Here is a 27,312-nt window from a genome sequence, read left to right on the forward strand (position 1 = left end):
CCCCAGAGTTGTCCGTGACTGGACCTAATGGTCAGGGGTTCCTTTTTCCTTTACCTAGGCAAGTCAGTGGCTGCCGCTGTTTCCACTCTCCACTTCTAGAACCAGCAACAGCATCCTCCTTGTTTTATTTGTACTGAGTATCTCTTCATTTTTGAACACACTGCTTTGGCATCTTTAACGATACGTTGTTTATGCATTAAATAAGAATAAAATGCATATTGATTACAAACATGAGGGGATCCTATTTTGTACAATTACAGATTGGCTCCTATTTTGGAAGTGTTATCACAACCATTGACATTGACAAAGATACATTTACTGATATTCTTCTCGTGGGAGCACCTATGTACATGGGGACCGAAAAAGAAGAACAAGGCAAGGTGTATGTTTATTCATTGAACCAGGTAAGGAAGAAATGAACTGTGTTGGGATTTAAACAGCAAGAGCATAAGACAAATCCAGCTAGATCAGGCCAAAGACCTGTTATGTTAGGAATCTTAGGTGAGATACCCATGCAGTGGAAGTTGCTCCCAGTACTAGTCAGAAGCAGAGGAAGGTTCAGATAGTTTACTATTACAGAAGATAAGGCTCAGTAAAACAGTTCTGAATGTAGATATATATAGCTTGTAGGCTTTTGCAAGGGGACTAGGGTGGCGCTGTGGTCTAAACCACTAAGCCTAGGACTTGCCAATCAGAAGGTCGGCGGTTCGAAACCCACGACGGGGTGAGCTCCCGTTGCTCGGTCCCTGCTCCTGCCAACCTAGCAGTTCAAAAGCACATCAAAGTGTAAGTAGATAAATAGGTACCGCACTGGCGGGAAGGTAAACGGCGTTTCCATGCGCTGCTCTGGTTCGCCAAAAGCGGCTTAGTCATGCTGGCCACATGACCTGGAAGCTGTCTGTGGACAAACACCAGCTCCCTCGGCCTATAGAGCGAGATGAGCGCCACAACCCCAGAGTCGTCCGCGACTGGACCTAATGGTCAGGGTCCCTTTACCTTTAAGGACAAAATATCTCCGTTGCACTAAATAAGTTCAGCAATTCAAGACATATCACTGGAAAAGTAGTACCAATGAAAGCTTCAGTCTCACAGACTGACTCACCGTTGAGCTGACGTGCATTAATCACAGATATAGTTGGGGCCCTGTTCCATTACCATAGCAACTGGCTTAGCTGAACTTGCACCTGCAATTAGCTTATCCATGGGGAGATTTATACCCATTAAGCCTTTCTCATGTCTGATTACTCCAACATGTCCAGCATTCTTTTCTCACATTGGCAACCAGATGCCTATGGGAAGCCTGTACTGTAAGCCAAATTTGGGTACAACGATGTGCTCCCCACTTGTGATTCCTAGCAAGTGGTTTGAAGGTAGAACATTACTATTGTGGCTAGTAGCCATTAATAGCTTTATCCTGCATGAATTTATCTAGCCCTCATTTACAGCCATCCAACCCTGGTGGCCAGTCTTGGAGGGAACAGATTCCATAGTTTAACCTTGCGCTGTGGGAAGAAAAACTTCCTCTGGTCTGTTCTGAATCTTCCAAATTTGATGACTCCAAGTTGTAGTATTATGAGGACTTCTAGTATTATGGAAGAGATGCACTAGAAGAGCATCTACCAGGAAAAGTTAGCAAAGTAGACAGAAATCCATTGTAATTTTTTCCACAGAAAACATTTGAACATCAGATGACCCTTGAGCCTATAAAGCAAACATGCTGCTCGCTACTGAAGCACAATGACTGCACAAATCACAACAAGAATGAACCTTGTGGGGCCCGTTTTGGAACTTCAATTGCTTCAGTAAAGGACCTCAACCTTGATGGGTTTAATGATATAGTCATAGGTGCCCCCCTTGAAGATGATCATCGAGGAGCTGTGTATGTTTACCATGGCAATGGGAACACTATAAGGAAAGAATATGCCCAGGTATGGAAGAAAATTAAGAGTATGTCTAGATACAGGAGGGGGGGAGGTGTTGATGGTAGGAGAAATGGGGGGCTGTTAGAAACTTGGGAGTACTCAATTTTGCAAAATTCATAGATTTGTTTATAAAGTCACTCTGGACTGACTTTCTATGTTTAGATTAATTTAATATGTTAGCAAATGACACATTTTGATGAATATCAATCTGAACTTGGCTTAGATTCACCTCTGAATGTCAGCATTAACCAGATTTTAGATACTTCCTGTAATGTGAATATTTGGGTATTTATAAGGCTCCAAAATTCAATTTAAATAGTATTTTTGGGACTTGGTACCTGTCTGGTGTCATTCATTTTTAAATACAGGAAAGGATTTAATTCTCCAAGAGTGTTGAACAAAAAAGTAAAGAAATAAGTAGTATCCCTATCCACACTGCCATCTTGAAGTGTCAAACCTTCTGTATTTCCCTGTTGACTGTAATAAAGTCATTGTGCTTTCCACAGCGCATTGCATCAGGTGGCGATGGGGAAAAGATGAAATTTTTTGGCCAATCGATACACGGTGAAATGGATTTGAATGGAGATGGACTGACAGATGTCACTATTGGAGGCCTTGGAGGGGCGGCCCTCTTCTGGTATTTATGATACAGCTTTCACTTTAAAGAATGCTCAGTTTGTCAGTAATTGCTCAGTTTGTCAGTAATTGTTACCTGGGACTTTTAGTTAACTCGTTCCTTAAGTGTGTGGATCCTTGTCTCGCCAAAACAGCACAAACATCATTCATATTGGCTAGGACAGAGGCAAAATTATCTACACTATTTCTGGGTGGCAAAACTGCAGCGAGAGGCCAAATATTATGAAGGGAGAGGTGAAATTCTCCAGCAGTTTTGCTCCAGAGACACTCTTGTCTGATAAATTTCAGCTTGTTTAATTTTGTATAAAAAATTTATTGTTAGTTCATATTGGTAGATGAAGGAAGAACTGGGGGACAACTGCAGAAATATAGGACAAGCCCATTGCATTACATTCAGTGTTAATCCTACTCAGAGTAACATGACTAAGGGGGCAATTCTAGGGCAAAGATCCACTGGGATGAGTAGATTAGGAGGCAGAAGATTGGCTGAGCTGGGAATCAGCTAACTGAGCCAGCAATCTCAGCCAACATCTGCAGTTCTGGCTTAGCCAAAGATGCAACAGTGTAATTTGCTCATCCCAGCTCAGCCAGGGCTCAGCTACCTAAATTGAAGCTGGCTGATCCAAGACTTGTGAAAGTCCCCCAAAAGGGGCATTCTGGGGGTGTGGCAGGGCAGGACCAGAGAGGGAGGTACTTAGGTTGGATCCTAAGCCCATATTGCTTAGTCACATGACCTGGCGTAGAACACTATTCTAAACCAGGCATAGGCAAACTCGTCCCTCCAGATGTTTTGGGACTACAACTCCCATTGTCCCTAGCTAACAGGACCAGTGGTCAGGGATGATGGGAATTGTAGTCCCCAAACATCTGGAGGGCCAAGTTTGCCTGTGCCTATTCTAAAGCCTTGTTTTCCCTCTGCTGAATGGGGTTTGGATCTAGCATAGCTTTATGCCAGCTAATTTACACTAACTTGCTTTATGCTAGCTTCTTATGCATAAGATTGCTCTCTACCTTAGGTCCATTAATTTCAATGGGTCAACTGTAACTTAGATGGATGCAACAGTTTTGAAAGTGAGTCCACATTAGAAATGACAAAATTGGGGAGTCCATATCTGTTATAATCTGGAGGAGGACTGAAATTCACCAATAGGAGGGGCTCTAAGAAGAAAGAGCATTTTTAAATTAAAAAGTTAGAAAATGCTTTTCTGAGGGATCTCATGTTTGTGTTTCATGGACGGCATCTGTCTTAGGTCTCGAGATGTTGCTGAAGTAAATGCTTCCATGGAATTCACGCCCAGCAAAATTAATATCCAGAAGATAAACAATGACATGCAAAAGCAACGGGTGTTCATCAACGCCACAATTTGTTTTAAAGTCAAATTAAAATCAGAGGAGGCCACAATGAATGAAACAAGTAAGTAGATTGCACTGAATTTTGCTATATAGATTGTCTACCAACTTTTTTTAAAAAAAAAAACCTCTCACTTTAGAGCAGTTCCTCGAGAATTTTCTGGAGAACCTACAGGTAAATGACTGTGGGTCAAAGGCTTTACTGCATTTTCATTTGCTGCATGCAAAGATACAATAGAATCACTGTTTTATAAACTGTTCTTTCCGTTACAATATTGTATTTGATATTAGACTAAAGCAGTAATCAGGAGATTCCATCATCTAAAGCATGGTAAACATTAATAAAGAGAAGGTCAGTTCCCATGTCCTAAAGAAGAGAAATAAAGGAAACATTATGGATTTGTGTTTCCTTTTCCATGCTTGATTGAACCAGGACTGTGGGGTTTAAGCTTCACACAGGCATTCATAATTTAAGTTATTTTTCTACAATGTTATATAGAGCTCCCAGGCCTGGGTAGAGATTCTCTTAAGATGGGACACAGAGAAAGGCCTCTCCGCTAGATTCTAGGGAGCAGGCAGGTCAGCATGGAAGATGACAGCCTTTTAGATGGTAGGAGAAGAAGTGTTTGTTACTCATGCATCTTCTGTCACTCCTTCAGACTATCTGAAGTGGCCAAGAAAAGCAAGAAAGCAAAGGACAGCGAAAGAGACAATGGGTTGTACCCAATGTTGTCATTCCACTCTTGCAAGAGACTTCTGCTTCTCCAATGACACTTCGCCCTTGTCTCCTCTCCTCTTGCCTGCAACTTTCACATACCTTAATTTCTTGTCCAGGGAGTTGGGGGACCATTTGGAGCAGACCTGGGGGGCTTTCAGGGAGGAAAACTATTTGGGGGTCAAGCTCTACGAATGCAATTAATTGTACCTGTTCACACACCCCCTTAGGTATCCAGTATTGGATTACACTTGACGCCCAAAGAAAGTTGTCACGAAGCCTTTTCACAGAAACTCTTGAACGGAAGATGCAAAAAAATATCACAGTCAAAGGGTCAGAATGTGTTAACCATAACTTCTACATGTTGGCAAGTAAATCATATCAAGTGGCAACCCTCCCCTCATTGCCTTCTCTCTCCCTCCTTTTTTGCATTAGTGGACAGGATGCATACAATTAAAAAATAATGGTGGTTTTTATGTAATGGATTAATTAGAGAGAATTTATACTGTTTTTGTATGCGGACAATATTCTCTTTACTCTCTCATTTCATTTCTCTTTATCAGTGCTTGCAAACACCCCAACAAGTTTGCCATGTATTGATTTCTATATATTAGACTGATGATTTTTTGACAATTCCTGATCTCTGCTTGATTCCTTGTTAGTATGAAATGAAGCTGCATATACTGTATTTTTCGCTCTATAAGACGCACCAGACCACAAGATGCACCTAGTTTTTGGAGGAGGAAAACAAGAAAAAAAATATTTTGAATCTCAGAAGCCAGAACAGCAAGAGGGATTGGTGCGCATTGAAAGCAGCAATCCCTCTTGCTGTTCTGGCTTCTGGGATAGCTGCGCAGCCTGCACTCGCTCCATAAGACGCACACACATTTCCCCATACTTTTTAGGAGGGAAAAAAGGGAGTCTTATAGAGCAAAAAATACGGTAATTCTAAACACCCTATCTTATGCACACCTTTATAATATAAGCATTTTTATACAAATGATTCGACTGGAGGACTTAACGGTGTTATTTTTATGGTGTTCAAGTTCCCCAACTCACTGAGGAGTCTGATTTGCATCCCTGTGTGGGACAGGCAGAGGGTGACATGCTCTTTTCATATGCAGCTTCCTTGTGGGATGGGATGGCCTACTTTGGGAGGGGAGACCCAATCTGCTACAATTCTTGGACTTCCCAAGGCAGGTTGTGGACCAGACTGAAGACTCCATTTGGGCTGGCCCAGTTCCAGATTATAAAAGGGATTTTTCCTAATTGTGATACATACTCAATTGTGGTACACAAGTATTTTGTATACCATAAATGCAAACCGAACCAAATTTCTCTCCATCCCTTCTATATCCCAGACTAGCTATATCTGAAGACAGTGAGACCCTTAAGAGTATACTTCTATTTGATGATAAGGGTTGCTACCAAAACAAAACAAAATCATTACACAGGCACTTTGTATATGCTGGAGCCTCTTAGGACCCCAGCCTTAAAAAATTCTGTTGGTCTCTTACTGAGACCCAGCCATCTTCTTTGGAATGCAGAAAAAAGATCTGTGCTCCTGGGGGATTATTTTCCATTGTTGTCATAGCTGGCACACCAGACTGCATCTTAAATTCTCTCCATTTTTAAAAAAGTGTTTGTGGTCTGAGGCCTGCTATGATGAGCCTAGCTGAAAAACCCTGAAGGTTGCTTTTTATTCAGTGAAACCTGGGCTCTGACTCATAGTCTGCAATTTCAAGATAAGAAAAAGGGTCAGTTGGAGTCCATAGGGGAAAATCCTTTGGATATGTTGTCTAGTATGGTCCTTAAGCTCCCTGTTTTGTCTTGAATTTGCTGTTTGGCATGTTTCCTTTTAAGTGAATAATGCAAAGTGTAGACCACCCACCAATAGTCATTTTAAAAGCATGCCTCTTTTTTTTTTTTTTTTTAGTATTCTGACGATTGGAAGAAGGGGAAAGGTTGCAATGACTGTTTTCTTTGCCTTCCCTTTGTCTCTAGGACCAGCCTGACTTTCGTGATTCTGTAAAGGTTTTGTTGGACTTCAACTTCTCTGATCCAGAGAGTGGACCGATCCTGGACAGTGCAATGCCCAACTCAATATATGAATATGTGGGTCGCTACAATGTGGAAAGTGGTCTGGTTTCTTGATCTGATGTGTGAATTAGTGCTTCAATATATTTCTGTATTTATTTAATTTATAAACTCACATAAAAAATATCAAGGAGGTGGAGAACATAGGGTTGTTGTTGTTGTTTAGTCGTTTAGTCGTGTCCGACTCTTCGTGACCCCCTGGACCAGAGCACGCCAGGCACTCATGTCTTCCACTGCCTCCATCAGTTTGGTCAAACTCATGTTGGTAGCTTCGAGAACACTGCCCAACCATTTCGTCCTCTGTCGTCCCCTTCTCCTTGTGCCCTCAATCTTTCCCAGCATCAGGGTCTTTTCCAGGGAGTCTTCTCTTCTGATGAGGTGGCCAAAGTATTGGAGCCTCAGCTTCAGGATCTGTCCTTCCAGTGAGCACTCAGGGCTGATTTCCTTCAGAATGGATAGGTTTGATCTTCTTGCAGTCCATGGGACTCTCAAGCAAGAGTCTCCTCCAGCACCATAATTCAAAAGCATCAATTCTTCGGCAATCAGCCTTCTTTATGGTCCAGCTCCCACTTCCATACAACACTACTGGGAAAACCATAGCTTTAACTATACAGACCTTTGTCGGCAAGGTGACAATACAATACAAAATGATGCCATAGGATACCACAAAAGAATGCAAAATAATCACAAAACTGACTGGCTCATCTAAAAAAGAAAAGAAAAATAAGTGAAGAGGCTTGTCAACATTAAACATTAAAAAAAAATGTGTTCAAGAAACATCTGAGGGTTAAGATTGAGCTAAGATGGAGCAGTAATGTCCCAGATTATTAGTATGCTCTTCAGCAAGAACCTCTAAGGCATAGAGAAACTCATTGCACAGTCTAAAAACTGCTTTGTAAACCACTTTGAGGTTTTATTACAGTCAAGCAACATATAAAGGTTGTGGAATAAATGAATGAATGAATGACTAAACTTCTTGCAGATCCCTTTCACAAAGGATTGTGGAACCAAAGAGAAATGTATTACCGATCTACAGCTGACTGCCAATGCAGCCGTAGAAGGAAGCAGGTAACATGGACAAAGTTACCTTTTTATATACACACGTAAAATTATGCTTGTATAGATATCTTACATAACATTCAGCATGGTTGGGTCAATGAAACTATTGTTACAGAAATCATAAGCCAGAACTGTTTTAAAATTGTTTATTACCTAAAAATGTTTTGTTTTCGGCTGATTAAATTGATGGATTATGCTGAAATGGCAAAATTAACAGGTGTGCTAGGAAACCAAGGGGGGGGGAATTATTAAGGAGTGGGGAATATTTGTGGAATATTTAAAAAATCATGGTACAAGCTAAGTGCATTGGTATGGTTGACTTAATTGTCAGATAATTCAGAAATGGAATAAAGTGGAAAATGCAGTGTTAAAAAGTTAGGTAAGAGAAGGAACCACAAAAGGGGGGCCAGGGAAGTCTGATATGTATTTGTATTGGAAATATGTGACTGTAACATGAGTATTTGTATTCTTGAAAACTGAAAATAAAATTCATTTTAAAAAAAGTTTTGTTTATTTTTCAGTTCATCGCCATTCATCATCAGGTCGAGCAATCTGAAGTTCTGGGTCCGGATGCTTGTTAAGAATAAAAAAGACAGTGCTTATAATACCAGAGTCATTGTTCAGTATTCTCCCAATATTATTTTTGCTGGGATTGAGGTACATGCTTTAATTTAAATAATGATGATGATAATAATAATAATAATAATAATAATAATAATAATAATAATAATCCTCTTGTCTTGTTGTGATGGAGAACTAGTAGAGCCAGCTTGTCTGTTTGATGGAATTTATATGTATAATAATTCAGGTTAGAGAGCCAGGGATTCCTATGCAATTGTTGATTTTTTCCTAAAGGTAGATATTGGTACTTCGCTCTGCAAACAGTACTAAAGAAAAATATGTGTAATGTAAGAAAGACACATATAACTGTATATTATTGTGTTAGAGCCAACATGATGTAGTTCAGGGGCAGGGAACTCATGCCCCTCCAGATGTTGGCCTCCAACACCCATCAGTCCCCAGCCAGCACAGTCAATGTTCAGGGATTATGGGAGTTGTAGTCCAACAACTTCTGAAGGGACCTAAGTTTCCCAGCTCTGTTGTAATGGCTTGAGTGTTGGACTTGGACATCGGGCTGGGTTCAAATCCCTGTTCATGTATGAAGTTGACTTAAGTCAGTGTCTCTCAGCCCAGTTCATACAGTGTTGCTGAAAATACCTCTTCACAATGAGCTTCTGAGAAGAAGAAAAAGGTGGCACGCAAATATGGCTGTTACAGCCTTCTTTGCGGATGTATTACTGAATTTATGGGACACGGGTGGCGCTGTGGTCTAAACCACTGAGCCTAGTGCTTGCCGATAGGAAGGTCAGCGGTTCGAATCCCCACGACGGGGTGAGCTCCCGTTGTTCAGTCCCTGCTCCTGCCAAACTAGCAGTTCGAAAGCACGTCAAAGTGCAAGTAAATAAATAAGTACTGCTCCGGCGGGAAGGTAAATGGCGTTTCTGTGCGCTGCTCTAGTTTCGCCAGAAGCGGCTTAGTCATGCTGGCCACATGACCCGGAAAAACTGTCTGCGGACAAACGTCGGCTCCCTCAGCCAGTAAAGCGAGATGAGCTCTGCAACTCCAGAGTCGTTCATGACTGGACTTAACTGTCAGGGGTCCTTTACCTTTTTTAAAAAAAACAAACACCTGAGTTTATATCTTCAGATTTTGCAGGTTTTCACTTCAAAAATAAATCAGAAATAACTCACATTACATCAAGGTGAAATAATTTCTATCATTTTATGTGCAGAAAATATCAAAAGATAGCTGTGAATCTGGGCCTAATATCACTTGCAAAGTGGGCTACCCCTTCCTAACACCTGGCGAGGAGGTAAGTTGTTGTGAATGGACTGTTTTGGTTAATTACATTTTTCTAACGTCAGGCTCTTTTTGAGCCAAAGCTTGCTAATGTGTTATGAATGAAAAATGTGTATGTCCCAGTCTTCATGCCTCACCATTGGCAGCTAATGACATTTAAAACACCATAATGTGAAAACAAATACCATAGATCAAGCATTCAATAACAGTACAGAGCCTGAATTCTGACCCACCTAAAGACTTGAGTAAATAGAAATGCTTTCTATTTTACTTTTTATTCATACAAGTAATAAATACAGGAAAACGACACTTTTCAGTGGTGAAAAGGGCTGTAGATCTGTGGTAGAGCATATGTGTTACAAGCAAAAGGACCTTCACTGCCACGCCGTGGGCAGAATCCTGCTCTCTAATGCATGTTTAAGAGTATCTATGGTGATTCTTGAGCCACTTTCCCTATCCTATTTATCACCTGTTTTCATACCATCAGAACACTGGATTGGAATTTCCACTCTACTTTTAATTGTATACTGGGAGACTGATTGAATTTGTGTGCCTTTAGTATTGCTGCTTGCTAACCACCACAATTTTTCTCTCCCAGTTACTTTGAGTGGCACCCATGAACCGTGAAGCATACATTTGAGACACAGGAAGTGTTTTCACAACAGGGCTGAAGCAATAGCGTGTGATGTTTGCCTTGGACATTGCTTTGAAGCTCTAATTGTGCCAGAATTTGAATCCTAGGAGCATGGTGTACATGGGAATATATAAACATAGCTTCTAGAGTGGTCCTAGTATCTGACGGCACCATCCTGCAGCCAGCATATTTATTTATTGTTTAATCCCTAAGTCAGAAAGGGTCCTGTTGCAGAAGTCAGAGGACCTTGCAGTCTTTGCCTTGGGATCTTCTTAGTTTTGGCAGCTGCCTTTGCAACTTTTGTACAACGGAAGAGTCTCGTTTCTGCAGATGGACAAAGTTTATGCAAAAGATCCCTTCATTCAGAGCTTCCGCTGAAGACCAGAGATCTTATTTCAGTGTATGTAGGAGGAAAAATGCACTTTGGCCTACATGCACACACTACAAACTTTCCTTGCATAAGCTACTTCCCGGGAAAGAATGTTAGCAAGGCTTAGGTCACATCATTTATCCTGTGCAGAGGACATAAACCAAGCCCATTCGTCCAAGCAGTGGAAATCATATCCAGTGATTTCTCTTCATTAGGCCTTGCTGACATACTTCGAAGCTTATCTTCACTGCAGTAATGGCTAGAAAACAGCCAGTATGGATTTGGAAATGAATCCCTAAGGCAGGAATGGGAAGTCTCGGACCTGTGGGCCCCATGCAGCATTTGATATTCTCCCCACGGCACATACTCTCCAAAGCCACACCCTTCACAAATTGCCAGCATGGGGGCCCAAGCAGTTTCAGGATCCTAGCATGGGGTGGGTAGAGACTCCAAGCCTACAGTGTGGGTCGGGGAGCTACATACATTTCAATTCAGATGACTCAAATATCAGGTCTGATAAACGCTGACACCTTGTGTTTCTGTATTCCGCCTGAGGGTCTAACAGATGACCAATTAGAATCCTTCAGCATGTCATCTTTTTTTGCTCTGGGGGCACAAAAAAACCTGAATTCAAAGATTATAGCACACTGTATTGGCCATATGCAATAACAGGGGTACATTCTTAAGGTGTGAAAATACAGCCTGAAAAGGAGATTTGTGTAGGAGGTGAAACTACCTATTACTGTTGCTAATAGGATTTCTCACCTGCCCTCAGGTCCCAGGGCGAGTTACAACAATATTAAAATGCAGTATTTAAATCAGTAGGGTAGTTCGCAAAATATATTGATCTGAACACCCCAGAGGGTCTGCAGGGAAGGAGTCCGTCTTTCGGGTATTTGGGGCCTCAGTCATGTCGGGCTTTAAAAAGCAATGTGAACACAGGTGAACAATGCAGCTAGATCATGGAAGTTCTGGAACCCCAGCCAGCAATCTGGCTGCTGTGTTTTGGACCAGACAAAAATTCTAAGTTGTCTTCAAGGGCCATCCCACATAGGGTGTAATGCAGTCTAGAAGATACCAGAGCATGGAATAATACTGTGGCCAAGTCACCTCTGTCCAAAACAGGCCATAGCTAGAACCACACACTCCTGAGCCTCCAGTGACAATGGTGGAGCCAGGATCAAAATTACAATCTAAGAAATCCCCTGACCAGTCCACCAAAGCCTCTGCTGGAAGTCTAAAAGCACTAGGAATTAAAGTGCTCAATGTGTTAAAACGTTAAGTTTATCTGATTTTCTTCACCCTGGTTATCTGGAAAGGCTCTGAGGCTGAGCCTGACAGCAGCTCTACTCTGGTGACCTCAAATATTCAGCCTTTATATTAACCATGGAACTCATTGCTCTGTTTTTAAAAGTGAAATTCTAGACTTCGCCAAGGCTTTTAATAACCTTACAAAAACAACTTGTGTGGAATTTCAATTTATCCCCAGTTCCTCATTCTGTGACCTGGCTCTGTTCTCTTGACACTAAATTGGCTGACGGCAAACTTTCCCACAACTTCTTCTCCAGGGACTTAAAGGCAACACGATGAAACAATTGCAGTGTCTCTGTGCATTGTTTGCAAAATACTTCTTAACGGCCCCGATTATGCTGTGGTAATTCAGAGTCAATGCGAGGGAGATAATAGGTTCTATCCATGCTGCAAGAATGGAAAATACGCTGCCAATTGCCACTGGCCTCTGTATAGATCTAAAAGTCTCTCCAGGCAGTTGCAGGAGAACTACCAAATGTTGTGGACCATTAACTTATGGAGTAGTAGTGCAAGAGGGGAATTGTCGAAATTGGGCACCTGTGTGGTATCAGGCAGTTCCTCTGCTTACTGTAGCCTTGCAAGACACAGCCTATGATGTTTGGAGAGTTCCCCCCACCAGCCCGCTGGATATGCTTTCCCACTGATAAAGGGGACTCCAGGGGGAGAAGGGAAAGAGCCATTGTGAGCTGCCTTCCAGGACAGATAAAAGAAATCACGACTTCATGGATTGCATGGGTAAGCTATGCAATCCACAGACAAAAATTCTAAGTTGTCTTCAAGGGCCATCCCACATAGGGTGTAATGCAGTCTAGAAGATACCAGAGCATGGAATAATACTGTGGCCAAGTCACCTCTGTCCAAAACAGGAGCCGGGGTGACCACCAACTTGGATGGCTTTAAAAGAGAATTCAACAAATTCACAGAGGATAAAGGCTATCATTGGCTGCTACCCATGATGGCTATGCTCTGTCTCCACCGTTGAAAGCAATGTGCTTCTGAATACTAGTAAACTGGAAACTGCAGGAGAGGGCTCTGGTGCTCAGGTCCTGCTTGTGGGTTGGCCATGGCATCTGGGTGGTCACTGGAAGGACAGGATGCTAGGCCACTGACCTGGTCCAACGGGTTCTTTTTATGTTCTTAGGTTCACTCCTGCAATCTTCGGTACAACTCGCTATGCAGTGGTACCTCTGGATGCGAACAGGATCCGTTCCAGAGCCCCGTTCACATCCTGAAGTGAACACAACCCACATCTGTGCGTGTAGTGATTCGCCACTTCTGCGCATGCACATGATGTCATTTTGAGCATCTGCGCATGCACGAGCGGCGAAACCCGGAAATAACACATTCCGTTACTGCTGGGTCGCCGTGGAGCGCAACCCAAAAACGCTCAACCTGAAGCATATTTAACCCGAGGTATGACTGTATAAAATTGGAACCAATGTTTCAAGTTAAGATATTGTACTGATCGAAAATACAGCACAACATTATGCTAGAGTAATTTTCCTTCCCCTCCCTCCCTCTCTCTCTCTGTAGGTGGGAAGGTGGTAGAGTAAGGTTACCAGATTTTTTTCTATGATTCCGGGGACACTTTTCAACTTCAATGGATTTTGTATGGGGACTGATTTGTAAATCCAGGGACTGTCCCCGGGAAACGGGGACATCTGGTAACCTTATGGTAGAGGGGAGGGAGGGAGGGAGAGAGGGGGGCCACTCCAGTTAGGAACAAATGAAATGCATATTTTCCCCCTTGAGATCTTTAATGGGATACAACATTGCCCCTTCCATATTCAGATTTTAAAATACTGCTGGAAAGGTCTAGACACGCATCTGTAGTTGAGAGTCACATTTTCTTTGGAGTTTGTGTCCCTCCTTTCAGACCAGCACCCAATTCTAAATGATCAGAATTTGTGGCTGTATCTCCTGACAAGGTTCAGTGGCAGCATGAGGCAATGTTGGTGTGCAGCCCTCATTCTCAATGGGGTGGGTCTCCAGTCTTGTCATTTACAGTCATACCTCGAGTTATGTTTGCTTCATGTTGAGTTTTTTCAGGTTACGAACACAGCAAACCCAAAAGTGTTTACTTCCGGGTTCGCCACTTCGCACATGTACAGGAGCACTCTATCATGTCACGTGCACACGCAGAAGTGGTGCTCTACTTACGGACTTTTCGGGGTGAGAACGGCACCCCGGAACAGATCTCGTCCATAAGTAGAGGTTCCACTGTAGTTCCACTAATTTACCGTTCTGTGTGTCTGCACATAGGACACCTGATTTATTAATATTTTTTATTTCTTAAATTTCTATACCGCTTTATATTTTTAATAAAAATCTCAAAGCAGTTTACAGCATATTAAAACAATAAAACAATAGCCGGGCAATGTTGCTCTGGCCTCATGAGGAGCCTCTTTAGAAGGGCTGGTGAGTCTGGGCCTTGGAAAGGTGGAAAGGGCCTTGTGGAGAGCGTCCTCCACACTAACAGCCGGGCAATGTTCCTCCGGCCTCATGAGGAGCCTCTTTTGTAGAGCTGATGAGTCTGGATCCCGCCCCCCAGGCCAGGTGGGGCCATTTTTAGGTCCTATTTTTATCCTGTCTTCTGTCATGGAACCCAAGGCATTGTGCATGGAGTTACAAGGCAGTCATCCACCCACATCTGAACCCAGATCTGCTTAGCTTTAGCAAAGTGGTAGTCTCATGTGCTTTCAGCCCATACTCTGCATCTGGGAAGTGACTATAAACTGCATTCTATTTCTATTAACATTATTTTACAATTTAGACATTTTGTTTCAAATCATTGTGAACACCATTAATTCAATGCACTTTTCCTTTAGATCTTCTTCGATATAGCATTCCAATTCAATGTGTCTTCGCTTCTGGAAAATACTGTGATTCAGTTTTCTGTCACCAGGTTAGTTCTTGCCGTTATTTGTAGTGTATTGTTAATCTCCCCACCAATGCCCAGTTTTGCTTCCTAGGCTACTACGTGAGATACCATTTTCATATGAACGTTTATGAAGGCCCCATTTATAAATTGACAGTAGCTATTTATTACATGGATGGTAACAAATCAAGTAGGTTAAAGAAATAGATTCTGGCTAAATATTAGGAAGAACTTTCTGACGGAAAGAGCTGTTCAGTGATTGAATAGACTACATCAGAAGGTGATGGACTCCTCTTCAGAGGTTGGGTGGCCTTCCGAAAGGACTCTTTAGTTGTGATTCCTGCATTGCAGTGAATTGAACCAAATGATCCCTGATATTCCTTCCAACTCTACAATTCTATGTGTCTGTATTCTTGAGGTACAAGTGCATCTGGTTTTATAGCTGCCCCTTGGCAAAGTGTTCAGAAAAATGATTTATACTTTAACATAATTTAATGTCTCAGTCAAGTTGAGCCCTGTGGTTCAAACAACTGCTCAGCTGTAATCATTTTATTTCCTGGTGTAATATTGGTTGTTGCCAGAAATTCCAGAGAAGAAAATTATTGGGTAGTAGGACAATTCTATGTCTTCAGCAGTTTCTTACCTGAATGTGGAGCTTAGTCCAATATAACTTATTTTTGGACACATATCTCATTTTATGCTGAAAACTGCTGTAGCTTAAAGCAATGGACAAATAGATGTGTTAATCCACAACAGCAAGCATTTCAGTCTAGCAAAACCTGACCCACCTGTAGTGCATGAATTTCATATTTGATCTTAACCATTTTTCATTTCAGTGACAGTGAAGAACACGAAGAGACCCTCGCAGATAACAGAGGAAGCATTGCAATACCAGTCAAATATGAAAGTGGATTAATATTTAAAAGGTACCTCTATATATTTTGCCAGAGCAAAATTGTCCTACAGCGCAATTCTATACATATTTACTCAGAAGTATTATCAAATGGGGCTTGCTCCCATGTGGGTATAGGATTGCAGTCTGGTGGTATAATTTTATGCAATTTTACTTAGATATAACTCCCACAAGACTTACTAGAGATATAAGAAGCATTGTTTTCTGTCCTGCCCTGTATTGGTCACAAGCAGCACTGTTTCCATTCTGCTGCAGTTCATCTGACAAAAACTACATTATTCTACTTGGTGTCTGTTTTGGTGTATGTAAGTTACATCATTCATGAAATGAATTACATACGTTGCTATGTCATTACATGATTCCACCACATACTGTAAGTTTCAGTGCAAAGGAAACACAATGCAAGTACTGTACACATCAAACTGAAAGCAAATACAGCAAATGCCAAACATATTTGGTGATCTGAATTCTGTTCTAGACATGGGACACATAAGGGAACAATTTCCGCTCTCATTTCTGTTTTCAGCTGAATTCTCGGACAACCTTACTTCCTAATAATGTTTAGGATTTCAGCCTTAGAGATAGCTTCACCTGAAGCAAAAAGGCACATATCTATCCTTTTCTAAGAAAAGCCCTGCTGGATCAAACCAAAGGCCTATGTAATCCAGAAATCTGTTCCCACAGTAGCCAACCATATGCTTATGGGAAGCCCTCTCAATATTTTAATTATTTATTCCCTTTTACCCTAGGGTCCCAGAGCAGGTTACAACATTAAAACAAAATATTAAAAACAGTTTAAAACAATTTACAGTTGCAGAAATAAGGTGAGGCCTAAAAATACACATCTCAAGTGTCAAAAGCCAGGATTAAGAGGTGCATCTATTCTCCATGTTCACTAGAAGCTGTATTTGACATCTATGGCTGATAGTGAAAGAGCATGATTTTTGTTTAATTACTGCATTGTTTTCTCAGCATCAGCACCAGCCCTTATCTAAAAACATGGGTATATTGAACACTGGCCTACCTTTTGATTATTTTATGTTACTGTATTGGTGTATGTTGGATATTTTGAAAACTCTAAATAGCAGTATACATTTTTGTTTTGTTTTGTTTTCTTTTTCAGAGAGCCCAGTTCATTTCACATCATTATTGCTGCAAATGATACTTTCCCTAAATATATTAATTCCACTGAGAACATCGGAGATGAAATTAACATAAACTACATGGTAAGAAAAATCCTGCAAAAATTTACTGGCTGCTGTTCTTTTCCGTGTGTGTGTGTGTGTGTGTGTGTGTGTGTAAAAGCGAAATTTTGCCTATGTAAATCTACCCTAACCTCTGACAGTTGAAAAACAGGTTGTGGTGATCAGCTTTATAATTGTCAAAATGTGGGTTTTGTTTCATTCACTGTTTTGAACTATATCACTTGTGTTTTGTAACCCACTCTTAGGCACCTTAGACTGAAGGGCCATTTTCGATTTCAGTCAACGTGTTGGCATGGGGTGAAATAGATTCAGTGGGGGACTGATAGAGTGATAGCAAAGTCAAAATCCCCACTCGTGAATATATTCAAAATTTAATTGCAAACAGAGCCAAAAGTAAGATAATTAGTCCCCACTTACATTTTAAATAGATATATACATACATTTCAAGACCATTTGTCCTGGTTACATATTTGTACTCTGTGTATTAATCCAGGAGTAGCATATTCAGCCAGAAAAAAGAGCCGAGATACTTCTTGGCACATCTTTCTTATGACAACTGACAGTATGACAGTATGACAGCTGTTCTTCTTTATAATTTACCCTTTTATGCCATTGAATTTACCATTTATGAAATTATATAATTTATACAGAGTATACTATGATCTGATGTTGTAAGGCTTTGGGATTGCAAGAACTAATAATATCCTGTGGGCAGGTGCCAAACCATAGCTAGTATTCTGTATTCTGCACATTCAATAGGCATTGCCCCCCAGCTTATAGTTCAAAGAGGTCTGGAGTAGGATGGTGCTGGATATTGATGAGGTCCTTAGCACTGAATGAATGGACTAATCAAAGTGAAACTTCCATCCTTTTGTCCGTAGATTGAAAAAGGTGACCATTTTCCAATGCCACCGCTCACACTGCAAATCTTGTATCCTAACCTGACTTCAGTCGAAAACTATATCCTCTACCTGACCGCCATATCTTTCTCAGAGGTAAGTTAGTTATATGCAAACAGCATTGCCCAGTAACTGGAAGTTAAGCTTCTTATCTGCATTGTGTGGATTTAATATTGTGAATGACAAGAAGTTCCATGTCTCTTTCCTTTGACTTTTCTAAATGGAAAATGGAAAACCATCATCTTTAATATTTATTGTAAAACGCTTAGAAGTTTTTGCTACAATCAAGTGGCATATAAATTTTGGTAAATGAAATTAAATAAAAACCTTCTAGAAAGTTTAAGGGATAAGAACAGAACAGTCTGCTCTGTTCAGGTTAGAAACCAGAAAATCCATGATGTCGTCTCCAGCGTTGGGCCAAATACTGTATTGTGGTCTGGGCAAGAAATTTCTTTGTACATGTCCAAGCTCACTTGGGCATGTAAAACTATTTGTGCTCTGCTTTAGTTATAACAAAATGTGAAATAGTTATTAAAAATAACCTACCCTGTTTGCTGTATCCATTTCTGTTTATTATGGTATATTTTTCTTAGCACTGGGCTATTCTGTTCTTTCTGTTTAAAATTAATTTGCCTTTTAAATTACTATATTCTGATCCTTTATACAGCTTATAACAACTGCAGAGACATAAGCCAACTTATTTGTGAAATTAACATAAACATGGTTAAAACTGTCTTGGACTGCCAATAATATTTGTTTCCTGTTGCTTTCTCCGCTAACAGAATGTAAACTGCAATTCCAGCCACTCCACAAATCCGTTGAGAATTGGTGGTGGCCCTTCCTTCGAGACATCAGGAATAAGACACCCTCTAAAGGATCCAAAAATAGTACGTTTTTCTGAATATCTGTCTGCTTGGGATGTTTGAATATTATCACAGACATGACTAGTTTCAGTTTGGGTTATGTTAGGAAACATTTCCCAATCATATTTTTCTTAGCCTTTGCTGGGAATATTATGCACAGGAGTAAGAAATGCATAATACGGAGAAGCAGGTTAGTGGGAGGGGCAGGAGGGGGGCAGTGAGATGGTAGGGAGGTATGTACAGTGCAAATGTACATAGAGCCAATCCAGCTCTCCTGCTGGTGCATTTGCACCATGCTGACCTCACCTTTGCCTTGCCGCTTTCAATAACTCGTACCTACGGGACCGCCTCTCCTGGTATGTCCCGCGGAGGACCTTAAGGTCCATAAATAACAATACTCTAGAAGTCCCAGGCCCTAAGGAAGTCAGATTAGCCTCAACCAGGGCCAGGGCCTTTTCAGCACTGGCTCCGGCCTGGTGGAACGCTCTGTCTCAAGAGACCAGGGCCCTGCAGGATCTGATTTCTTTCCGCAGGGCCTGTAAGACAGAGTTGTTCCACCTGATCGCCTCCCCCTCTTTCCTTTTCCTTCTGTGATGGAACCCCTATTTGGGGACTTCCCTGGCTTTTTTCTGGCCCACATAGGACCAGTCTAGATAGTTGGCCTTGGTGAAGATTTGACGTTTTCTCCCCCCAAACAGTTTTTGATCTGGGCTTCCATTGAAACGAGGCTGCATTTTAAGTTGTATTTTAATCCTGTTTTTAAGTTGTATTTTAATCAATTGTTTTTATACTTGATGTTAGCCGCCCTGAGCCCGGTCTTGGTCGGGGAGGGCGGGGTATAAATAAATAAATAAGCAAAAGCAACTCAAATAAATAAATAAATAAATAAATAAATAAATAAATAAGCAAAAGCAACTCACCTGCCTGGAAACAAGCACTGTGACTCTGCTCTAACCAGTAAGCCACTTCTGATAACCAGCACATGCAATTACAATAGCTCCATTGACAGACGTTTTCACTTTATTTAGATATGGTGAGCATATACTCTTAGGAGTATAATTTTGAGTTTTGAGGGCCTTTATAGCCTTTTGGATCTGAGTTTCCTCCATCTTTCCATTGCAGTGAACAGAAATACGCACTGATTCTTTTTTCCATTATTTTATGAGTCAGAAATATGCGTACTGGTTTAAGTTGCTCTCTGTCTCAGAGTCTGTGGGACCCTTTTTCACCACATACCCTGTATGACTGCCACTCTATGTATTTCAATAGAAATAATATATAATAATAGATGTTGAAAGGCATTTATTTCAGTGGGGTGAAGAAAATGGCTGTCAGGATATCTGAAGTCAGGCTATTTGGAGCAGTCATGTTTGGCAGAGGTTTAATTAATAACGTCTGTCTATGATCCTTCAAACAGAACTGTGATTTTTATCGCTGTGAATCTATTAACTGTACGGTGGCCCCATCGAATATAACGCATGTGAACATTTCATTCCGAATCTGGAAACGTACCTTTAAAAAGGTAAGTGAACTGCCAACTTTGTTACAGTCGTGAGTCCAAAACGGTGTTATGCCACTGTCACAGTTCTATATGTAGGTATAATTGCCCAATGTATCTATTAGGGTTGCGCACTGGATTTGGCCAAGGCCTGAGTCCACAGCCGCCTCAGCTCTACCTCATTTGGGTGTCAGCTGCAGTGCCGGATTTATGTATAAGCTAAACAAGCTATAGCTTAGGGCCCCACTTTCTTGGAGGCCACCCCAAAATTGTGGTTTTGATCTTTTCTGTGAACTGCCCTGAGGCCTCCGGGTATAGGGCAGTTTATAAATTCAATAAATAATCATAATAATAGATACTGTTAGCTTTTAATAAATGAAGAAGAGGTTAATGACAGACAATCAGCCTGTTATAAAGCAGGACAAAGTAGCAGAGAATGTTTTGTTTGCTTGTTAAAACACACACACACACACACACACACACACACACACACACATTTGTTTAGTATTTAGTCGTGTCCAACTCTTCATGACCCCATGGACCAGAGCATGCCAGGCACTTCTGTCTTCCACTGCCTCCCGCAGTTTGGTCAAACTCATGCTGGTAGCTTCAAGAACACTATCCAACCATCTCATCCTCTGTCGTCCCCTTCTCCTTGTGCCCTCCATCTTTCCCAACATCAGGGTCTTTTCCAGGGAATCTTCTCTTCTCATGAGGTGGCCAAAGTATTGGAGTCTCAGCTTCAGGATCTGTCCTTCCAGTGAGCACTCAGGGCTGATTTCCTTAAGAATGGAGAGGTTTGATCTTCTTGCAGTCCATGGGACTCTCAAGAGTCTCCTCCAGCACCATAATTCAAAAGCATCAATTCTTCGGCGATCAGCCTTCTTTATGGTCCAGCTCTCACTTCCATACATCACTACTGGGAAAACCATAGCTTTAATTATACGGACCTTTGTTGGCAAGGTGATGTCTCTACTTTTTAAGATGCTGTCTAGGTTTGTCATTGCTTTTCTCCCAAGAAGCAGATTTCTTTTAATTTCGTGGCTGCTGTCACCATCTGCAGTGATCATGGAGCCCAAGAAAGTAAAATCTCTCACTGCCAAACCCCATTATACATCACTCATGCTGCAGTTAGTTTTATGGGAGAAAGGTATCATTGGAGCACACAGGGATGTTCATTGGGATCACAGCTGCGGGTTAAACATCAGTACAGTCCCAGTGAAAATTTCCTACCCCACTCTCTATCCTGGTGCCTGTGATTGAATAAAATAAATAAATTCGTGTAGTTCTGGTGGCAGTTCTGGAGGGGAACAGCTGGGGGCAAGTGTTACAAAAAGGCACACAACTGAAGGAACCACTAACTTGCTCCTTTATTTCCCGCATTTTACCAGTAAGGAAGAGAAGCTGTTCAACAAGACAAGAAGCAAAATGCCAAGGCAATCTCAGCGAGACAGCTGACAGTGGCAATGAATGTCATAAATCAAGGGTGGCCAACTTTTATCAGACAGAGGGTCAACACATGGCAAAGTTCTGTGCCAGAGTGCCAGAGACCAGATAGTGGGTGGGATAAGAACTGTAGTTCTCAGACCACCTCTCAAGCAGGTTTTCCACCTGCTGTTCTACACAGTTTTAAACAATTTCCTCTTAGAAGCAGAAATCATACTCTGTTCTGATTCATCTCTGGAAATCGATGCTTCCTCAAACTGCTTTTCTTCTGCTTTATTCTAGGCAAATCTTCATAGTGCAGAGGTCAGCGTAAGAGCATTACTCAGGAGTGGAAACTCATTACTAATATTGAAAAAAGAAAATGAAAGAATAGAGGTAAGTCCCACCAGACTCTTGCAAATACTGGAAGCTCAATCCACAAACCGGTTAAGGCAGGAAAAAAGGCTGCCATCCTAAGCTTATGAATTATGCCGTAAGGCTCACTGAATTTACTTCTAAGTAAACATGCAGACTGGCTGCTCATTTGTCCAGAAATATTTATCCAGATTCACAACTACAATCAAATGAAAAGGTAGTAAAAACATACTGTTCATTGGTTTTCACACGATGTGGAAAATTAGCCACCTAATTTCTTCTCTGCCACTGCACTCTTAATTAAATTAGTGCATCATGAGGGTGGTTATTTTTAACATTTGCAGCTTTGCAGCACAATTCTCTGCATATTTATCCAGAAGTAAGTCCAATGGGGCTTTCTCCCAAGTAAACACTTACTTCTGAGTAAACATGCCTGTGGTTGCATCACACAACAGCTGCTCAGATCTCTTGGGATGCAGTTCTTTACAAAGTTTATCGGAAGGAAGTCTCATTAAACGTATTTGGATTCACTTCTGAGTTAGCATGTATAGGATTGTGCTGCTAGTATGCCTTGTTTGTGAATTCAGCCTGAAGTGATTGGTAATTACATTTCATTGACTTCAGCAGTACTTGTATACACAAAACCTTGAGATCATTTGCAGCCGTTTTTATTTCAAAACACTTTTGGGGACGACACTGATTTGCACAGGTAACTAGTAGAAGCAAAACTCTCACACAGCTTTCCCCTGGATATTATCCCACGTAATAGGCTATGAAAAGCCTCTTTTTTCCCCTCACTTGCTTTTGTGTATTTGCATGAAAACTTCAAAATTAAATACAACTAAAAGTTTGTGTGTGTTAAGACACAATTAAATACAGATTAGATTAGACCTAGACCCTTGTTCCATCATTACTGAAATGTGATTTATTTGTGTGTGTGTTTTCAATTTTCAGACCATTATTAAAATTTCCAAAGAGCTTCTTCCTGGTCACGTGCCACTATGGGTTATTTTGCTGAGCGTTTTTGCTGGACTTTTGATTCTTACGCTGCTTATATTTGCATTATGGAAGGTATGGTATATGCATTGTTCGTTCCATGTTTGAGTTTAGTGTTTCAGAATTATTCCCCCCTCAGTGAAAAATCAGTGAAATTCAGAACAAGGTGATCAGTATTAAAGCAAAATCTAATTGTTCCCTACATATTATCTTACTGATAAAGGCTGCCTTGTGCCTCTGTTGTTGCAACAGGAATATCATATAAAGGAATAATGATCTCTGTTCCCCAAATGTTGTTTCTTATACAGCCAAAATCCATGCATAAGGAGGGAGGTGTTAGCGGACTTCAACAAACCTGAAGTTTTACAGAAGTTAAAAAACATATTTTAAGGGGGGGGGACCCTAAAGGGTGAGGAGGGCTCCTGAAACAGAATGCTGACAACAGCTACAGCTACAGAATGCTGACTAAATGTTACTCATACTCAGAACTGATTTCTAGCATTGAATATCATCACCCATAGTACATGAAGTGGTATCTGGTGACTTCCATTGCAGGAAGCATCTGGGTGGCATTAAGCATTTGACCACAAGTGGGAGCCCTTGTCAAAGCCAAAGAAGGAAAGAAAAGGAAATAACACAAAGCAGATTTAATATGTATACAGTGGTACCTCGGTTTAAGAACAGTCCTGTTTGCGAACGATTCAGTTTACGAACTCCGCAAAACCGGAAGTAGTGTCCCGGTTTGAGAACTTTACCTCAGTCTAAGAACAGAATCCAAACGGTGGAAGAGCACCGGCCACGGGAGGCCTCATTAGGGAAAGCGCACCTTGGTTTAAGAAAGGTTTCGGTTTAAGAACGGACTTCCGGAACGGATTAAGTTCGCAAACTGAGGTACCACTGTACACAATTTGAATCAAGTATCAGCGTCTTAGGAGTTGCACAATGATCGTCTTAATTCAAGTCTTTCTGTTCTTTGCGTGACTGAGTGCCCTATTTCTGAAGTTTTATAACAACTAATCAGTTATTCCAAACTGATTTTTGATGGCAAAACCTTTCTTGACAGAGAAGTGTATGTTAGGTAGATTGGCCTTAAATACAAACGGAAATGAATTTCTTCCCCATCCCTGTACATCCTTGCAAGTTTTCAAAGCTGGATTAAAATGTTGTTACCACTTTCCTTTCAGGCTGGGTTTTTCAACAGGCCATTAAGGAAGAAAATGGAGAAATGAGAAGTGGAAACCCTCCAGAAGAAAACTAGGAATTCTACAAGGACTTGTCCTCAGGTCTTCCTCAGAAATGTGACTGTAAAACACTGACTTGGAGCAATCAAGGTGGTCACAAACGTTTTCTTGAACACTAACAGAAAGTGCCTAACACTAAACACACACATACACACAAACACACACAAAAACACATGAAGCCAACAAATCAATGATAGAAAAGGGCACACAGCACATGTTGTGTGTCTACGGAGACTTTGGGCTTCTGCATCTCAAGCAACCCATTTCCATGGGGCATGCAGACTCCTTTTAAAACCCAGGAGAGCTTTAAAAGCAATTTGGGATATGGCCAGAATGGAGAGTGGTCTACAGAGGAAAGGAAACAACAGTGGAGTTGTGGGTTGGGACCAACTGGCTGAAGGTAGCTTAGCTTAGCTCTGCAGCTCTGTAGATCCCAGTCTTTTCCCTAACCACCTCCCAAAAAAGTTGGTGTTTGTTTTCAGAGCAGCACTCCTCTAAGGCTGTCACATTTATAGGGCAGTGTGTTCTATTGAACTAAATGGGATACATTTCCTAATAATACAGGTTTCCTACCCATCTGGCACTCTCCTGATATTTTGGAATACAGCCATGTTAGCCTCAGACAGCACAACCATCGGTCCCTAGGCTGAGAGAGAGTATTGTATTTGGGATCAGTCTCAAACATTTTGTAAAGTTGCTGTTTTGTTGTTCCAAAAGAGGGGCGAAGGTGCAGGATCATTTCCCATAAGTAAAGGAATTCAAAGCTTGGTACTTCACTGTAAGCCTGAATTTCAAATCCTGAACATAGCTGTTGGTTTGAGCGGCAAACATTTGCTTCGAAGAACAGCACTCAGAATGCATCGTTGTGAAAAGGAAAGTTTTCCCTGCTCTATTTATGATGTGACACGCAGATGTGTTTTGATCACTTTATTGTATGACCATCAAAATATATATATACAAGTGCAGTGCTGGTGCTGTCCATTCCTGACACCGCCCAAATTTTTCATTCATTCACTATTGTACACAAGGAGGTTTGTGTGCCTAGACAAACTTAGTTTCTGTGGTTTCACTAAGATTTTTGAAAGGATAATCAAATCTACACACACCTTTTTCAAACATTTAAGAGATGGGAACATATATATGGGTGGTTGTGAGCTCTATGGTGCTGGTGGGCATTTAACCGTGGTTGTAATATATTTCCTCCATTAATCTGGCAATTATATTGGGGGTAGGTAGGATTGTAGAAAATCCTGTTGCTTAAAAATAAAAAAAGCAGTGCCGGTCAGTAAAGAGCCTCTCATACATGTGGCTTGTAATGGAATATTTGCTTAAATATTTGTTTCCAATTTAACTGGCACATTGGAATTTTGAAAATGTGAGCAAGTATTTCGTGGAATGACCAAATATTATTATGTCTGTTGGAGGGAGTGGGGTCCAAACCCAAAACCTATCTATGTTGCCCTATTGCTACAAGGTTACAAATCAGCTGTATTAGCATATAACTACATGAAGATTGCAAGTGGCCATAATTGTGACGTGTGAGGAATTCACAGCATGAATAATCACACATATTTATTTGGTACGGCATACATTTCACACTGGAGATTCTGTTGTTTGCCATTTAAGACATTGTCAGAAAAACTCGCCAAGAATCATGTTATTTGCACATAAATTAAAAGGAATGGAAACTCAGATTTAGGATTATACACTGATTCCTACAGGGAAATGCATCACAGTATCAAGCAATTAAAAAGAAACAAGAGTCTAGCGCTACAATGAAGCAAGGTGACCTCCCTTGGTTTTCATTTTTTGCTATTTATGTGTCAAGGAATTATTTAAACAGTAGCTATGTTAAGTGTCTGTCTGAAACACTATTATGTACACTGTATCTATAGAAATACACTGAAATAGAAAGAATGTTTAAAATCCTAATAGAGCACAAAACACAGTGGCTCAAATCCCACTAAATTTAGCCACAGGTGACTGAAAACACAAGAAGGTTATTTAGATACAACTAACTTGTTCCAATTAGCCGCTTTAAAAAAGGGAAATCCATTCATTTTAGTGGAACTCAATTTAAAGGCAAACTTGCTTAGGATCATGGCCTGAAGATTGCACTCAATGGCCCATTTAGTCTAATTTAAGACAGTGGAGCTCTACTGGAGAAAGTTGGCTGCATATTGTTATCTAATATTGTTTAATGCGAGTCTAATTATCTTTCCCCAAATATATCACCTTTCTTCTGCACTATGAAAATGTTTTGCTGTACATTCACAATTTGATAAGCTTGGTGTGTATATAAATGTGGATATTTTAAATGTAAGCTTGGTACATATTGTTTAACTTCAAAAGTTTTCTCTCTTTTATGCTACCCTATCTGAATTTTTCACTATTCTTGGTTGGAAGGTTATTCCTCTCCCCAAGAATGAACACGTACATATGAGCTAGTTCACACATGACAGCAAACCACAGGAACCAGCCTTGTCCCTGTGCCCTTCTTCCTGTTGTGTTTTCAATTAGTTACTTACTGTTTGGCAATAAATAAATAAAAGCTTGCCATTACATCTGATCTAGGAAATAACAGTTTGCACTAATCCTTCAACCTAGGATTGTAGAGCCAACTTCAAACTGGCTTACGATCCTAGTTCAGAAGGAAAGCACAAACCATGGTTTACCAATCTGGGTGCAGCAGCAAGCTATGGTTCGCACTGAAGTGAGAATTAACTAATTGAAATAGAGAACACAAGGAGACAGGAAGAAGGGCAAAACAATGTGCTAGCTCAAGGTTTATTCCAGTGGTATCAAACCGTTAGCTTTAAATATATTTGAGTATACACAGAGTTAAATAAATTTTCATTTATTGTTTTAAGTGATTATATAAAATTGATGTAATGAGTCTGATTCATGCTTTATAGTATCCATAGCATTCATAAGTCTGAAGCAAACCATGAGTTCATTCCTGAAGGCATACTGTTTGTTTGTGTATGCTTGTTCCTAATACAATTTCACAATCCTGTCTGAAGATGAACAAAGCCCTTTGTTTAGTGAATAAAACTTAGCAGAAA

At 40.8% G+C, this 27,312-nt stretch overlaps 1 protein-coding gene across 1 annotated transcript in view; it reads left to right on the forward strand.

Annotated features, from left to right (window-relative positions):
• Positions 1–27,312, forward strand: part of ITGA1 (integrin subunit alpha 1) — a 72,267-nt gene extending 44,955 nt beyond the window's left edge. Inside the window, exons 13-30 of the mRNA XM_053407661.1 lie at positions 261–404; positions 1,671–1,928; positions 2,429–2,559; positions 3,809–3,972; positions 4,854–4,990; positions 6,628–6,738; positions 7,703–7,788; positions 8,301–8,436; positions 9,572–9,652; positions 14,783–14,859; positions 15,669–15,758; positions 16,869–16,971; positions 17,832–17,945; positions 18,632–18,736; positions 20,130–20,234; positions 21,939–22,031; positions 22,965–23,081; positions 24,191–27,312. Coding sequence (XP_053263636.1) covers positions 261–404; positions 1,671–1,928; positions 2,429–2,559; positions 3,809–3,972; positions 4,854–4,990; positions 6,628–6,738; positions 7,703–7,788; positions 8,301–8,436; positions 9,572–9,652; positions 14,783–14,859; positions 15,669–15,758; positions 16,869–16,971; positions 17,832–17,945; positions 18,632–18,736; positions 20,130–20,234; positions 21,939–22,031; positions 22,965–23,081; positions 24,191–24,235 — 2,097 coding nt within the window. The 3' untranslated portion in view covers positions 24,236–27,312. The remainder of the gene's footprint in view (positions 1–260; positions 405–1,670; positions 1,929–2,428; positions 2,560–3,808; positions 3,973–4,853; positions 4,991–6,627; positions 6,739–7,702; positions 7,789–8,300; positions 8,437–9,571; positions 9,653–14,782; positions 14,860–15,668; positions 15,759–16,868; positions 16,972–17,831; positions 17,946–18,631; positions 18,737–20,129; positions 20,235–21,938; positions 22,032–22,964; positions 23,082–24,190) is intronic.

Source organism: Podarcis raffonei, chromosome 11 (assembly GCF_027172205.1).
Source record: "Podarcis raffonei isolate rPodRaf1 chromosome 11, rPodRaf1.pri, whole genome shotgun sequence".
NCBI classification, from domain to species: Eukaryota; Metazoa; Chordata; class Lepidosauria; order Squamata; family Lacertidae; genus Podarcis; species Podarcis raffonei.